A 17854-nucleotide genomic window follows, 5' to 3' on the forward strand; every position below is an offset into this window, starting at 1 on the left:
CCAGTGCAGGGCTGTCACTTGTTTTCCAGATCACCTCTTTTTTATGGTTACCTGCTCCTTTCATTCTTCCTGTTTATTGCCTATCTTCCTGTCATACAAACCTCATCACTTCCCAGATGAAAAATTCCATTGCTACCCATTTGGTTCAGACCCTTGAGCATTCAGACCTTCTAGGGCCTGGCCTCCACTCACTGTATCCACCTAGCTTCCCTTGATCTTCTCACCTGTGGACAGGTGGACCACCACCTTTCTTGGATTGCTGGCTGAGTGCTGACTCAGCTACCCTTTATAAAATGAGACCGATGTGAGATATGCCTGCTTCAGGTCTGTTGTGAGAAACAGATAAAATAATGCTGTGAAAGCCCTTTGAAAACAGAAGTGTTTTGTAAACATACATTATTATCCTGATGATGCTTACCGTACTTGCCAGCTCAGGTGCAAGGTAGGATTTTAGCAGAGGAAATAGAAAGCAATTTAACAATTTGACCAGGAAGAATAAACACTGAAATGCTCATGTTTAACTATAACTACTATGCTGGCACATGATCAGAACTAAGTATTTAGGTCTGCTTTGCATTATCATATCATTTGTTGCCAGTTCCTGTGTTGGTCTTTGATTCTTAGCACGTATTTCTAGCAGTTGTTTAAAAGCTTACTCGTGGGGTGCCTGGGTGGCTCAGTCGGTTAAGCATCCAACTGTTGATTTCAGCTCAGGTCTTGATCTCATGGGTCATGAGTTCAAGTCCCATGTCAGGCTCTGTGCTGACGGTGTGGAGCCTGGTTGGGATTCTTTCTCTCCCTTTCTCTCTGTCCCTCCCCAGCTCATGCTCAAGATGATAGATAGATAGATAGATAGATAGATAGATAGATAGATAGATAGATAGACAGACATAAAATCATACTAGTAATGCTAGGGGATTGATTTGTCCATTGAAACTCACTTCTTTAAAGAGTTGCTGTCTGTCCCCTAAGCTCTAATAATAGGAAAATAATCTTTGAAAGAAGCCTGATGCAGATACTGATTCAATGAATGCTTGGTGCTTAAAATGTATCAAGTGTAATTCCATGGTTACACTAAAAGAAGACAAAAATGACTCAGTGAAGAAATCCAGAAGCCAGACCTCAACATTTTCTATTGTGTTCCTGTTTTTGTGTTCTGGCAACTCCCAGCATACGATAATGAATTGTTCCTTTAGAGATAGCACAGCATTTTTCCCATTGAAGTAATGTCAGCATAGCCATTGGGTTCCAAGCAAGACCAGAAGTCTAGTATCTAAGTAAACATTTTCCTACCTACCACCTCACAGTATTTCCATGAGAAATGGGTCTGAGAACCACCTTGACGTGATGGAGTCACACCTTTTTGCCTGCCTAACTTCCTCATTGGCAGTGTGATAGAGGATGTCCCTACTTGCCCATTCCCCAGGCCACTGTCTGAAGTTTCCTTAAATTCTACACCTCACTTGGTCTTCTTGACTTCTCATTGAGAAAATGATTATGGGCTCACGCAATGGTGAGAGAGGCAAGGTAGGGTCTAGAGATGTGCTAATCCACCCAGGTGGTTATTGTCATTGTATACAGATCGTACCAGGGAGATTTTCAAATAGAGATTTTTACAGGTTTCCCCATCTCTAAGATTCTGACTGTGTAGGTCTGGTGTGGAGAATTTAGGAATTACTAATTTTTAAAAACTCTCCTCATGTGTCTAGACCTTGCTATTATCTCCATTTACTAAATTGGGGAAAGTAAGAATTAGAGATTAGGGGTGCCTGGGTGGCTCAGTCAGTTAAGCGTCTGACCCTTGATTTCAGCTCAGATCATGATCTCACAGTTCGTGGGATTGAGCTCCACATCAGGCTCTGCATAGAGCATGGATTCTGTCTCTTGTGCATGCGTTCTCTCTCTCTCTCTCTCTCTCTCTCTCTCTCTCTCTCTCTCTCTCTCTCAGAATAAATAAATAAGAAATTATATAGCTAAGATAAAATTACCCAGCAGTAAATATCAGAATTAGGACCCACATCCAGGTTTGCTGAATCTGGGTGCTGCACAGGGCCTCAGAGGGTAGTGTTTGACTTTTATTTAAGAGTCAGCAAGTCTGTTCCTCAAAGTCCAGTTTTTCAGGAATTGGTCTATATTGGTAGATGAATTTATGTTTTTATAAAAGTATATCTTGCTTTTATACTTGATATATGCTTTTGGAAAAAACTATGTGTCATATATTTGGAGTTGTGAAGATAGCAGCAAACATCTATTAAAACCCTGCCTCCCAGCATGCTGAGCACCCCAGCGCACTCCTGTCTGGGAATGTTGTCTGGGAGTGTAACTGTTAGCCTTCTCATTCTGTAGGTTCATCGTCCAGCTCCCTTCTCTTTATCAACCTCCTTTTCTTGTACTATCAAAAGCTTGAGATATTAAAAAGAAGATTCTCTAAAGGCTTGAAAACTGGGGAACAGGAACATCACTGAAATGCACCAAACAGGAAAACCATGCTGTCAGGAAAGCCTATTGATTAACAGAGAAGGGAGTCTTGGTAGAGAGGATGCTGGGAGACTCTCACCAGGGGCCGGGGAGGGGAAGGGTGACAGATCAGGGGTCAGGGTTCTTTAGGCTGGAGTGATAGGTTCAGCCTAGAATGCTGACATTCTAGGGACCAGAAGGAACTTGATGAAGCTGTTTAATTAGGCAAACAACGAAAGATACGTTGTTCAGGTTTTTTTTCCCCCACTGCTTTTATGTTCAGGTATATTTTTATTTCATTCATTTATAGATATGTTATCTTTATATCCACATTACATTTAACTCTGTTCTGTACAGCGTTTTAGTTTGGTTTGTGCTGAACTGTTTCTTACAAATAGTTCAACAGTCATTTACACATCAGCACCACTTACTGAATAAGATTTTTCTCTTGTTTACACTGCCCCCTTTTCTTATAAGAAGCAGTTTAAGGTTTTTACTTCATTTTGCCTTCCTTACAAGAATTGATTAGTACTTTATTAATCTCCCTGACTTCTGGAAAGGTGAAAATTGTGGAGAAAATTTCTTTTGTTGTACATATCTAAGAACAGTCAGTCATTCACCTTCCCCTTTCTTTCTGTCATCTTATCTTGTTGATCAAAAAAGGGTAACTGTTATTGGACATTTTAATGAATGCCCTGGAAAATGAATTTCTACTGGTTATTTCCTGTGTCAGCACTGAAAATGCAGCATGCAATTTTCTAACCTTTCCAGTTGCCAGAATACACTGAAAGATGGGTGTTGGTAGGCATTTTGGAGGAATCTGGGCAGGTTGGAGAAATTTTCCCACCAGGTGTTCAGCCATGCCTTAATCTCTATTTATCTTAGACATTCTTTGTGGAGGGTGGGGACACATTTCTTTTGGAGAATTTAGTCAAAGTTATGGCTTTCTCTCTTCCACAAAAAAAAAAAAAAAAAGAAAAGGTACATACATAATGTTTATTACAGTTTCCAGAAGTTTACTGATCTGCCAACCTCACATCATTAATGAGCAAATCAAGTTTCTTTTGGTGTGAGACAGGAAGAGCACAGCTCTATATTTTGAGCTCTCATCCATTTTGATAAAGGAACATCAAAGAACATCCTTTTCTTACGAGGGACTGTCATGTGCCATGTGCATTTATCATTTTCAGAATGGCCTTAAATCCTGTTTATAATGGGAAGAATGGATGGATGATGGGTAGGCAGGCTGTGGATGGATAGAAATGACAGTTTCTAATCCTTACTTACTGAACTGATACCTTTTTTGATAAATCATGGTTTTAGTGCTACTGGAACCATTGAATAAATACTCCTTTTTTTCTGTTAATAATATTTTCTTACTGTTTTTATTTATTTTTTGGAGAGAGAAAGAGACAGCAGGGGAGGGACAGAGAGACAGAGGGACAGGGGGGGATAGAGAGGGACAGAGGATCTGAAGTGGGCTCTGTGCTGACAGGCTGACAGCAGTGAGCCCAATGGAGGGCTGAACCATGAGATCATGACCTGATCTCCCATGAACGATGAGATCATGACCTGAGCCGAAGTCAGATGCTCAACTGACTTAGGCACCCAAGCACCCCAGTACTCCCTTTTTCTAACTTCAAATCAAAGAGTGAGCCCCTTCAGGTTTTAGGCTTTTCTTATATTACATCAAAAGTAGTCTTCCTCTTTTCCCTCCTAGCTAACTGTGGGCACCAATCCATAGCTAGAGCAAAGGCAAGAAAGAGAAAGAAGCTGTTAAATGCACTTTGGAATCAAACCACCTTTTTGGAGTGTATCCCCTCTATTACTGGCCAAGTGACTTAGCGCAAGTCACATTATTCTCCCACTTGCCTCATTAGCAACATGGCAATGATAACGGTACCCACCCTTAGAGATGTTCTAAGGATTAAATGAGTTAATGGTTGTGAAGCGTTTAGAATAGTATCTGGCATGTAGTAAGCACTGAGTGCTTGACAAATGAAGTTTCTTAATGGTGATAGTTCAGTCATGAGTAGTTGTAATTGTTACTAAAAGTGAAATTAAAATGTTGGCCCTTTTTTTTCTTGTGTATTTATTTTGAGATAGAGGGAGAGGCAGGGCATGAGCAGGGGAGGGGCAGACAGAGACAGGGAGACACAGAATCTGAAGCAGGCTCAAGGCTCTGAGCTGTGAGCACAGAGCCTGACGTGGGGCTCGAACGGTAAGATCATGACCTGAGCCAAACTTGGCCGCTTAACTGACTGAGCCACCTCCCAGGCACCCCAATGGTTTTTTTTTTTTTTTAATATATAAATTGGAGGCTGAAGTTCATTCCCAAAGTAAATCTTGATATCACTTTAACTTGTATTCCTCATGTATTTTTTGAAAAAGCTGAGCAGTTATTAATAACACACCTGAAATTGTCTATGTGCCGGGCGTTGGGCCGAGTATTTTCTCTATATTCAGCTCTCCCAACGGTTCTATGAAGGTAGGCAGTATTGCGCCCCTGTTACAGAAGAGGAAACTAGCTGACCTAAAGATGGTAGGTAACTTACCCAGGTCACACAGCCAGTAAATGATATACTGGGAGACACATCCCAGCATGTGTGACTCTGGATCCTCACCCAGAAACTTAGACTGCCTCTCACATGAGAACAGAAGGGGAGCAGTAGTGCTTAAAATGTTGAGGAACACTGCCTGTTTTTCAGTGACTACCCCATAATTATGGGACATGCTTAGAAGGATCTACCAGTCATTTGTGGGAAGCCTCCTGAAGGACGAATGTTGGGTCAATTAGTGATCATTGCTATTGGAGTATAAGAGGAGATGCTTTGTGATAGGGATATTCCTGTGCATTTAAATGTAGTAACACAAACTTGTATACCGCCTCAACTATTCCAGAGGCTTTTGTGAGATGAGATGAGTTTATCCATGAAGAGTATTCTCTACAGGGTCCTGCTCACAACAAGTGCTCAAAAAGTGTTAGCTGCAGGGGTGCCTGGGTGGCTCAGTCGGTTAAGCATCCAACTCTTGGTTTGTGGCTCAGGTCACGATTTCATAGTTTCATGGGTTCAGGCCCCACATCAGGTTCTGTGCTGACAGTGCAGAGCTTGATTGGGATTCTCGCTCCCTCTCTCTGCCCCTCCCCACCTGCACGGTCTCTTACTCTTTCAAAGTAAACAAATAAACTTAAAAAAAAGTGTTAGTGACAATTACTGTTAAGGTCACTGTGGTTGTGCCTGATCCCCAAAGGGGTGCTTCACGAGTCTCACCAAGTTTTCTAAGTTCTTGGAGGTTCAATGATGTATTCCCAGACACATGACTGGTTCTTAGATGGGACCAAAGCAAACCTTGCCTCTGATTGAGCTTTTTCTAACCTCGATGGCTTTGTTCTGCAAGCCAGACCATCTTCTCTCCACTCCCCCCGGTTGCCTGAGAAACCTCGCAGGCCCTGCCTAGACCAGAGCCACAGGTCAGTTTTTCCCCTGAAGTGAGTTCTGCAGTGGATTTTCCAAGTGACTGCAGAACGCCCAAGCCTTCCTGAAGGGAGTCAGCCTCAACCGTGGTCTGAGCTGTTTTACGAAGACACTTAATTTGAAGCTCTTGGCACAATTTGAAAATTTGTAAATTTCCTTCACTTCACCCCCATCCCTTTTTTTCCTGAGATCCAGATAGTCCCAATATATTAATGAATATAAAAGCAGGTATTTTCAGTCTGTTTACTCCCCTTGAGCATACAGTATCTTTTTTTGTGAAGGTATCTGTTTTCTTGCATGCATATTCAAGTTAAATTCACAGTTTCCCTACTTTGAAAAACAGTTTTCTTGGAAATAAAATGATGAGACAGACTTTGAAACTGAAAAACTGCTGCTTTGCTTCAGGTATTTTTGCTTGAAAACTGATACTTTCATGAATATTTAATTTTTAAAAACTTGGACAAGATGATTGCTATTTTAGTTGGTATGCTAGCCCTTAACAAAAGTGGTGCAGTTTTAGTTTTGAGAGAAAGTGTAACTTTTTTTCCCATCAATGAAAATTACTTTTCATTACTTTAATCTCTACTTTTGTATTGTTTAAATCTCTTGTAAAATTAATGCTAAAATTCCAAAGATGGTGTTTCCCTTCCTTATTATTATTATTATTTTTTGTCACTTCCAGTCTGCTAAAGGCCTTACACACACATTCATTATTTCAAGAGCAAATGTGTTACAGGAATTTTAGCAAAACCTGCTGTCAGATGGTTTTGTATGGATGATCTAGTGAATTAAAATGGCCAAAGCTTTAGGTTATAGTGATATGTGCATTTATTTCATTTTATTATTTTATTTTATTTTATTTCATTTTATTTTTATTTTTATTTTTATTTTTATTTTAGAGAGTGTGCAAATGAGAGAGAGGGGCACAGGAAGAGAGATAGAGTATTAAGCAGGCTCTACACTCAGTGCAGAGCCCAAAACAGTACTTGATTCCACGACTTTGGGATCGTGACCTGAGCCAAAATTAAGAGTTGGACTCTGAACCGACTGAGCCACCCAGGCACCCCAGTGATAGGTGCTTTTAAAACAGTCTCATCAGGGGAGCCTGGGTGGCTCAGTTGGTTGAGCATCCCGACTCGATTTCGGCTCAGGTCATGATCTCAGGTTTAATGAGTTCAGGCCCCATGCTGTGCTCTGCACTGACAGCGTGGAGCCTGCTTGGGATTTTCTCTGCCTCCTTCTCTGTCTGCCTGTCCCCTCTCAAAAATAAACATTTTAAAAAAAGTCTCATCAATAAACCATCTAATCAGTGAGTCTGAATTGGGACTTCGTTATGATTTTGATGCGTAATTGTTTTATGTATAATTTGGACGGTCTCTGATTCCTAAGCTACAGAGTTATGATGTCAGTAAAGAAAATTTATGAATAAGAAGTTAAATGAGAGTTATCGTTTAATTTGTAGCTATTATTAAAATAATCACCAATAATTATTTGATTGTATTGATAGAAATAATAATAACTAAAATGTACTGAGGGCTTCCTACGCTACAGACACTGAGCTGAGTCCCCGTTAAACAGTTGAATTTCATTTCATCTCCATTTTATGGTAAAAGAAAATGGGGTTTTGCTAAAAGCAGCTAGTAAATTGCAGAGCTAGGATCTAGATCTCGAGCTGTCTGACTCCCACCCCAGGTTCTGACCCACTTTCTACAGCTTCTGCACCAACACATTCTGTCTTAAAAGCTAAGCCACCATACATAGCATTTTCAGTGGCTTAATATGTACCATGAGTCAATGAAGAAGGTAGATATGTATTAGCTCCATTGTACAGATAAGGAAACTGATGCTTAGGTAATAAGTGATATTCCAAGGCTGTACAATTGGCACAGAAGAGAATTCTCTTTGTTATTCTTCTGCAGACCTTATGTATATGATAAATGAAGTATTTTCTGACTGTGCTGTTTTCCTGCTATTTTGGAACTCGGTGAAATTTTTTGAAATTGTATTAGGAATCTTTATCATATGATTTAAACTTGCTATGATTATCATGTTCGTCCCGTGATGACTCAGAATTCCTTAAATGACTTTTTTGTCTCCCTTCAAACAAAATCTTAGCAGTACCACTGCAAAATAACAGTGTGAAATGTCATAAAATAGGTTATTCCAGCCAAGAATCTGAGGTGAGGACAGCTTTAAATTGTTCAGGCACATTAAAGTCAAATCAGTGGTGAGAACGCTGGCAGCTCTTCAGAAAAGATGTCTCTATGGCACAGTTAAAAATTGTATCCCCTAGTGAGGATGATTAAGAACATGGGCATATTCATATCTGTGGCCACAGACTTGTAAAGGGGATCGTTTTCATCATGGGGTCGGTGCTCAACATACTCCACTCCTTTGAGTAGCCGAACACTTCTTAGTTCTTCCAAGGATTTTTAAATTTATTTTGCTTATTATACAAGCATCTTCTCCCTTTAGGAAATGTAAAATTTATTAAGAAAATCATAACTTAAAATATTCAGAGCACTCGTAGCATCCTTACTTAAATGGATGCAAGACATTTTATTGCAAGAAAGTATATCTTGATCCCTGTAGCTGACTTGTCATATTTAGTATTTTTCTCTTGGCCTGCACAAGAAGAATAGCTTCGGTAGTGTGAATTTAAATGGTACATCAAGCTAATAAATGTGGTTGGCCTAGCAAGTGATAAGCATAACTAATTCAATTTAAATGTCTTTTATATAAAAATAATGAACCAATGCATTAAAGATTAAAAATGTTAATGCAATTAGCAAAAATTAGCATTCAATAAAAAAGTGTGTTTCAGTTCTGAGGTGGATGATACATCATTCAGTGGCCAGATAAGGACTAAATTCAGGTACACATGATTCAACCAACGTGTATGTTAAAACTAAGTAAATAAAAATTAAATGCTTTATTTGAAGAAACTTTTATGAAACAGTAACATGTGGACGAAAAGGATACCCAAGTCCTCAGGGACTATGGAGGAAACCAAAACGTGAGGTGGCTTAACAAGAAGACTTAAAACGTAATGTCTCTTGACTCCTTGTGGGGAAGGTAGAGGGGGTGTAGCAGGTGGAAAGGCACAGTGAACATGGGACCTGAAGGGAAACGAATTTCCGTAGCTTACCCACTAAATCAAGCTTTTGTGGTTTGGGGGCGCTGACTTCAAGCCAGTGGAGTATACAGTGGTGTCAGTATTTGGCTCAATGTCACTGGGGCATGTTGGCCCTCTCCTCATTTGCAGGTGGATGGCAAGCATTCTGATGAGGCAGCCTTGATCCTCCACAGGAAGGGGTTTGACTGCCGCTTCTCTAGCAGAGACACAGGGCTGCTTTGTTCCACCACCCAGGGAAAGGTGAGCTAAAAAGTTACTTTTGCTTGTTGAGTTAGTGCGCTTTGAAATCCTTGACAATGAGATGTACCTCGCCTCTTCACTGACTCGTTCCCCTCAGCTGCTATAATTAACTCAAGTCTTTCTATCTTAAGAAAGCACTTTCCCAACCTTCAGTCTCTTCTCCTTGTCAACATCAACATGCATGGCTGGAACACGTTTATGTTTGGAGATGACACTCTAATCCATTCTTAAGCCTTCCGTCGCTAACAAGTAAAGCATCTTCTTCCCTGCAGCGCACTGCCCCCCCCCCACCATATTTCCTCTTCTCTCAGACATACTCATGTAGGATCTATTTCAGTGAAGTCTTAGAGGGGCCAAGGCACGTTTTATAATAACTAAAGCAGGGTGGAGTATCAGGAGGGAAGCAGCAGAAAGCAGTGACATTGTGGCCATTCGGGTAGTTTAACCACTGCCCTGAAGCAGCCTTACTTAGCTCCAGTCAGTAGTTTCCCCAGGGGAAAATGCAGGTCTAGATCTCCTGATTAAGCCAGATTTGCATGTGGGTCTGTACTGGGCAGGCCAAACAGGTCCCCAGGCTGACTTGCTGGCTGCTCATTTTTTAGTTTTTTTTTTAAAAAGCTGTTGTTGCTGATAGTTCCATCAAGCCTCCTTGCAAGGAAATGAACCTCCAGAGTTCTGCCTCTGGCTCTGATCAGGCTGTTCTAAAAGAAGACATTTGAACAGGTCCTAGCACACAGGCAGGTCTGCCCCAGAGGGCAGCTCAGCTCACCCAGCTCTTCTCCGAAACCTCACAGGTACCCTGCAGATCAGACTCAAGTGATTCAGTTTCAACCCTACAAATTAGGATGTGCATAGGATCTGAAAAGAAAAGAAAATATGGTAGGGGGTTAAAATCCACTTAAGCAGATAAGCTTCTCCATTTCTTGTACCATGCCCTATATGGAGTTGGTGTGAAGAAAGCACTGATTTTTTTTTTTCATTATGTTTATACTTTACCTTATTACTGATGACATAAGTATATTTGGTGAGAGCATTTGTATTTACACATTAAGACATCAAGTCTTAAGGGGATTTACCATCCGGAGATACCTATTAGGATAACCTGCTTGGGGTGAGGGTAGCACTTTCCCAGCAGTCTTCCCACCCTGAAAATGGGACTTACTGACCTGATGCACGTCCCTTGTAGTGGGCCTGTGTCCTTTCTCTCAGCTCTTTTGGAACAGGAAGAACCACACTGTTAGGTGTTAAGTGTTGAGTAAAAGAGGATACAGATGTTTTTAAAGCTTGCTGGCCTATAGATGTTTTTTTTTCTTTTATTGAAAAAGTGCCCCCTGCACATGATAAATTCTCAAGAAATACAGAAGAGGACTGGAGAACCAACTGCCGTCTCCTCGCTTCTGGGATGGTCTGTGTGTCCAAACATGCACAGGAGTATTGAATCTCCTTCCCCTTCCCCTTTTAATCATTAAAAGGAATCTTTAAATGCAATTTCACTCTCATACTGTTTTCCACTGAATATACAGTTGAGCTACTAATCTTTCTTCAAAGTAGACCTAACTGTGCAACTTTTTTTTTTATCATTTACTTTCTAGATTTTGGTACAGAAGCTTTTTAACACGTTCACGGTCTCAAGTCTTATACCTTCCTCGTTATCCTTGATGCATTCACCTCCAGATGCCCGAAATATAAGTGAGATCAGTTTGAGTCCCATGGAAATCAGCACATTCCGAATCCAGTTGAGATGAACCTGGCTTTCAAGTTTGGATTGGGAAGCATTGTCTTTTATACACTTCTTGGTTTGACGTGCAATAAGGAAGCACATTATTTTAGCTTCTGGCTACTGTGAGAACATGAATTCTGTGATTATTACTATTTTTTTTTACCAGTACAGAAAGAAAAAAAAGAAAGCCATGCTATAGCCAATGTTTTTTTTTTTTTTTAAAGTTCCATCCATGAACCACCACCATCAGTATGAATTGATGCAACAACAAATGAAGAAATGTCTAAAACAGCCTCTCAACAGATTGTATCTCAGGTTAAATGCTAACTAATTATATCTGTGTTGGGGGTTGTGAAGAGGTTGCTATAAGTATTCATGTTGCTGATCCTTCGTTAGTTTTACAACAATGCCCATTTTCACCAAAATGGAACAAAAAACTGGTGAGTAATAGCTAATGGCCAAAACAGTTGCAATCATTCATACACATTAGAAAACTTTCGTGTATTGAAATATGTGGCAAAGTGCAATCCATCAACCCTTATGATACGTATACAGAGTTGATCTTCATACCTTTTTCTAATGTACCACTTAACCCCTCCCTTCTCACCCTTTGTAAGTATTTCCAGAAATACCAGATTTTGAATCATTCAGTAGTAGAAAAGAGGCATATTTTCATTACTTGACAATGTGGGATAGGTGCAATTTATTCCATTGTCACTAAAATAGAAGAAGCAATTCCATAGGTACCATAACCTATTTTAGGTACCACAAGGTGTCTTTTTACACAGCTCATTTGAATACAGATGTTCTGAGAGGGGTTTTCTATTTTAAAAATAACCATATCAAAATAAATGTGCCTTATTTTTTTATAAGTCTTGTTAAATCCTTTGGTGTCCATATTCCTGTTAGGGGAAGAGGGGAAGTTGGAGGGGGCGGGGGAGAAGGTGGGTACTTTCTATGACACATAAAGTGTATCATTTTTGCCTGACTGGCGATGTTGGCCACATTCTGATCTGTTTCATTAAATTTGTGGTGATGTTATTCTAAACATCTTGACTATTTGAATGTACTGAGATGTCAGAAAACAAGAAAAATACTGTTTATTAAAATATGCTGCTGCCAAGAAGACTGCAGCTCGAAGCAAGGATTTTGTAACCTGCAAAATCCATACGTGGTTTCCATTTCACAGGAGGTAACCCTATGGAAGAGAGAATGCTTTAAAAGGGACCCTGTTTTGAAACCCATTTATATGTAGCTCATCATGATTTATCTTATTAAAGAACATGTTTGTTCAGTGAATTCCAAATTTGTGTACATGCTAACCTCAAAGTGAAGTTCCAAGCCCATGTGCCATTACAATACTTTTGATAAAATTTATTTTGGGATTATTGCTAACGTGACATTAAAATAAAAGCCACATTAGCAACATTTAGCGTATTTGATTTTAAGATAGAAAGGATTCTTTGAGTATATACACTTTTGAAAACTTTCTTTGTGTTACCTAATAATTATCTGACTTTAAACTTCCTTTCACCTCCTGCCATCCCAACGTCGTTATAGAGAAGTTAAAACCTAATTTCTGTTTCGCCGGGTAGTCCGATTATCATCTGGATTTTTTTTTTTTTTAACCAAGATGCAGCTCCTAAGATTATTGTTAAGTTATGTGAAATTCATAAACTTTTTTCGCCTTTAATAACTAAGGAAACAATACTAGTGTTGATAAAGATATTACAAGGGAGTAATTTCATGCAATAAATGTGTACTGTATGTTTCCTTCCTCACTTTGGGGGATAAACAACTAAAAGAAAACAAAAACACCACTTCCTTTTTGTGGACATCTGCCAATGTTAGGATTGCTGGAAGCAAATCCCAGGAACAAGATCAGTGTTTGCGTTGCATCTTAAATGTACAACCTTCTTTGGGAGTTCACTGTGTTCTGTGGTTAAGTGGGTGTGCTTAATCGTTCTGGAAATTCTGATCAGTTGACATAAAAAATCTTGATGCAATAACGGTGGTTTTGCCACCCCTGGTTGGGTAAGATGGGTCTCTCCCACATCAGGCAGGCCTTCATTGTGTGTTACCACCAGCCGTTCACAGGTAAAGCAGAAATTCTCTTTAAACCAGCAAGGTTCTGCTTTTTATTTTTAGAATAAATCATCAGGGATATGAACAGAGGATGCTTTTGCTTTGGGTTGTGGTCAAGAACTGATTAAATAATTCAGTGTCTCCAGCACCCACTAAAAACCACACACTTCGGTTGTGATCTCAGTGGCATATTTGTTTGCTTCAGTTTTATTACATTGGTTATCACAGTGTTCCGTTGGTCAAGTAGTTCCTTCCTTTCTATGAGCTTTTTTTTTTTTTTTAATTTTAACTTGAGCTTATACCTGCCATGTTTGAGAACTCCGCATCCTTGTTTTCTTCAAATACTGATTAAAATAAAATGCTATAAAACGTGTGGTGAATCGTTGTAATTACCTGCCCATGTCTTTGTTGTACTTGTGCCGAAATGTTTTTACATTCCTTTGTCTGGAAGAAAGTCTCTGCTTTCATTTTGATTATGTTGCTTACCTTGGAATCAAATAGGTTTTGATATTTTTCTCTTGGAAGATTTTATATCTTTTTGGGAATATGTAATATAAGATCTCTAATAAAAGATAAATCTTACCATGTACATGGTCCTCTAGAGTGGTTCTTCAGTCTTATTTTGTAAGCAACCTGTATGAATACATTTTGAGGGGAAGGATGGAGCAGTGAGGATCTATCTGTTCTTTGTTTCTTTAAGAACGAATCACTCTATCTTCAGCCCAATTCCAGTTAGAAAAGATAGTTTTAGAGAGCAAGTGGCAGAGAGGGGTGATAGTGAGTTTCAAGTCTGGGTCAGGGGTCACCTCTGAGTGTGGAGTCTAGGAACCTCAACAACATGGTACCTGTGGAGCCTTCTGAGCCAATTGGAGGGGCAGGTGCTGGTCAGATTCCATATGTTGCAAGATAAAAATGAGGAGAGTAAGACAACACATAAGCTAAGAAGTTCCTTGTGAGCTGATCCGGAAGGTAAAGTGGGTTGCAAGAGTGACATCTGGAGGCAGTCTGCCAGCCTGCTGGCCCCAATCAGCACCCAGTGTAGTAGCTTTCAGGGAGTCCCTTCAAAGCCAGGAGGTGGGAGAAGGTGAAGGATAAATATACGGGAAGTTCGTATGGTCAGCCAGGCACATGACACATGCTAACTGGGGGATTTGGACTTGTTTTGGGTGACGTTAGTAAAGAGGTTAATCAATTTGTAATATGTATGTGCCAAACTGTAAAAACTTAAATATTAATATCAATAAAATTTCATCAGCAGATAATGAAGATTCTTTGGCTCCATAATATTTGATTATCAACATGTCAAAATAATTTGAGTATTAAAAGTGGTAAAGAAAATCTTAATTTAGGTAGGTCTATGCTCACACACCTTAGGGAACTTATTACTGAGTGGTTGAGGGGTAGCTCGAAGGGTTGTGGAGGAGGGTGAGCAAGGCCCATGTTGCTGCTGTATGTCAAAGCGGAGCACAGATGCCTGAAGAGAGGTTGTAACAGACAAGACTCCCCTCAGTGTAGACCAGCTTAAGCAAGAACAAAATTTATTGTCCCCAGTAACTGATGGTCCAGAGTAGATGGAGAGCACTCCAAATACAGCCATAGCTAAGTATGAGATGATGTCACCCAGGATCTGTCTTTATCTCCTGGTTTTGCTTTTCTCTCATTCTCCTTCTGGGGCAAGGGCTGCACATTTGGGGGCAAAATGGCTGGCAGCTGACGCAAAGATGCAGCTGAGTGACCCCACTGTAAAGAGAGCACCTTTATCTAATTTTCCAGCAAATGTCCTGGCATTGATGTCATTTGTTGTCATTTGGCTCATATGCTAATGACTGTGGTGAGGGCAGAATTAGGGTCAAAGGAATCACATGGAATCACATGGGTGAGAAATAGACACCCCCCCCCACCCCGACACCCGCTCTGGCTGCCAACCTGCCCCACCCCACTGCCACACACCCAGAGAAGATGGGATTCTACAGCCAGAGAAAAGAGTGAGATACTTGAAATACTAGGCAGACAAAATACAGTAGAAATACACGGCAGAGAAAAACCAAACATACAGATTTAAAGGAAGCATCACACCTAATTTCAGTTCTAGGAAGGTTCCATACAAGAAGTAGACTTGAGATAGTTCTTAAAAGATGCATTTGATTTTAACAGAGACAATGTGCGTGTCCCCATAAAAAGACCAGAATGAGGAAAGATGGTAACAGCAAGCATAGAGAACTAGACATAGTTTCTTCTGTCTGGAGCAGCGCCATCCAATAAAACTTTCTTTAATAATGGCAAGTTCTTTATAAACGCTCTGTCCAATATAACAGCCACTAGCCCCGTGTGGCTTTTGAATATTTGAAATGTGGTAGTGCAACTAAGAAACTGAGCATCTTATTTTAGTTTAATTAAATGTAAATAGCAACATGTAGCCACTGTTTTTAGCACGGTGTGGTGAACATGGTATGTAGAAGATAGCAGTAGGAAAAACAACGAAATAAGGTCACATTGTGCTAGAATCCTGCTGCTAGTGTCCTTCTCAGACTAGAAGCAGTGGCATCACCTGGAAACTTCCGTTAGAAGTTTCTGTTAGAAATGCAGAATCTCAGGGGGCGCTTGGGTGGTTCAGTCAGCTAAGTGTCCAACTTCTGCTCAAGTCATGATCTCAAAGTTCTTGAGTTTGAGTCCCAAGTCCGGCTCTGTGCTGACAGCTGGGAGACTCGAGCCTGCTGGAGAATAACATATTCTGCTTCAGATTCTGTGTCTCCCTCTCTCTCTGGCCCTTCCCCACTCATGCTCTGCCTCTCTCCCTCTCTCGAAAGTAAACATTTTAAAAGTAAAAAAAAAAAAAAAAAAAGAAAAGGAATACAGAATTTCAGGCCCCACCGCAGACCTGCTAAGTCACAATCTGCACTTTAAAAAGATCCCTAGAGGATTCACATACACACTAAAGCATTGGCCCAGAACATTCCTCAGGAAGTAATTTCTCTATGCTCTTATCGAACATTTCTAAACAGCTCTTGACCGTAACTCCTATACCCTACAATGTCTAGGAAGCACCCCGTAAAACCTGTCCGCTTGTCCCACCGCCACCCAATTCCAAGCCATCTCCATGTACATGGATTCTGCCTTTGCCTTATAACAGCTCTGTCTACTTCTGGTTCTGCCCCTTACGTCTCTTTTATTTCACACAGAAGCCAAAAAGTAAAATTGGAAAAACTTCTTGCCTGTTGAAAATTGTGTTTCCTGTTACTACTTGGAATAACATATAAACTTTCACCATGGCCTAGAAGCCCTGCCTGGCTTGGTCCCTATCCTACTTCATCTCAACTTTGGGAAGCAGGGAGGCATTTAAGAAGTCCTCTCCTGACCCCACTCAGCCTTATCTTCTACCACACCTCCTAACTGTTGTCTAGGTGTCTTATGGGTGTCTCACATGCCAAGATTATTCCTCTTGGAGGCTTTTTGCACTCGTCCCTTCTGCTTCAAAGTTGCTCTCAAATCTTCCCCTGGCAGGCACCTTATTTTTCTGGTTTGCTTCAAGCATCCTCTTCTCAAGAATCTTCCTTGACCGGCCAACTTATATCAGTCCCGCCTGCACGCCCTCACTGAGTATTGTTATGATACTACTTCTTTTCTTCATAGAGCCAGACTTGAGATTTTAGTTTGCCTTCCTCACTGGATCATAAGCTCTCCTGAGGGCAAGAGCCCCAGCATTTCTTCAGCACTGCATCCACAGAACAGCAGGGGCTCAGAAAATATTTGTTCAATAAATAAATAAAGATACGCTTACCTCCAGGAAACGTTGTGAAATAAAAATTGTAATTTTCAGAATTACAGTTTTTCAACAGCTCCTTACATCTTCATCTGTTCATGTCAGTTTCCTGCTCAAAAACCTTCAGGAAGGTCCTATTACCAGAAATTAAGGTACAGCTGTTTCAAGCTGCATTCCTAATCTCTCTAAAGGATGTGGCCTCCTTAGGGAAGATATTATAGTTGCTTAACAACCAGCCATTGCCCCTCTGCCTTCCTTGCTAATAAAACCCGGATTTTATTCATAATCAGATACTCATGAGCTTCAGGAGGTGAATTGCTCTTGCTCTAAGTTAGTCATGATAATTTTCTTCTCCAGGCTGGATAATGAATTTAGGAATTGGTATGTGACACAATTTTGGCCATTGAACTATCATGGGAAGCCAACTGGGGACTCCTGGCAGAGGCCTCCTCTCTCTTCAGAAGGAGAGAGCATTGCCTTTAGAGGGCAATGTTTAAAGGCGGTATTGATGTCAGTGTTGATGCTGGAGCTGATGCAGCCATTTTGCAAGCCTATAGCAACAAGGCTGAGGACAAAAGTCAACTAGATGACCAAGTGAAAAATGAGTAGAGCCTGGGTCCCTGATGATGTTGAGCAGCTGAATGAACCCCCTCCAACCTTCTTGTTATGTGAAATAATGTCACTTTACTATTTAAACCATTTGGAGTTTACTGTTTTGTTATAAAGAGCTAAAAACATGTAAACTGATGCTTCTCACTGCTGCCCCAGCACCATGCTTTCTTGTTTAGATACTTTCCCAAATGGGTGCACTTGTACTTGAGCAACTAAGGCTCAATGGTAGTCAGTTCCTCAGAACACAGCCTCTTTGTCCCTACCGCTATCACCACCTTGCATATTTTGCTCAACATGTTTAATAAAACTGTGTCTAGTTATATTGTGTAGAGATTGTTTTTTAATTGTAAGGTGAGAAGAAGGGTTTT

The 17854-nt window shown here is 40.4% G+C and overlaps 1 protein-coding gene across 1 annotated transcript in view; it reads left to right on the forward strand.

Annotated features, from left to right (window-relative positions):
* Nucleotides 1-13703, forward strand: part of MAN2A1 (mannosidase alpha class 2A member 1) — a 166665-nt gene extending 152962 nt beyond the window's left edge. The window contains exons 21-22 of the mRNA XM_003981174.6: nt 9199-9309; nt 10902-13703. Coding sequence (XP_003981223.4) covers nt 9199-9309; nt 10902-11054 — 264 coding nt within the window. The 3' untranslated portion in view covers nt 11055-13703. The remainder of the gene's footprint in view (nt 1-9198; nt 9310-10901) is intronic.
* Nucleotides 13704-17854: the final 4151 nt, after the last annotated feature.

The sequence above is a fragment of the Felis catus genome, chromosome A1 (genome assembly GCF_018350175.1).
Source record: "Felis catus isolate Fca126 chromosome A1, F.catus_Fca126_mat1.0, whole genome shotgun sequence".
Classification (NCBI taxonomy): Eukaryota; Metazoa; Chordata; class Mammalia; order Carnivora; family Felidae; genus Felis; species Felis catus.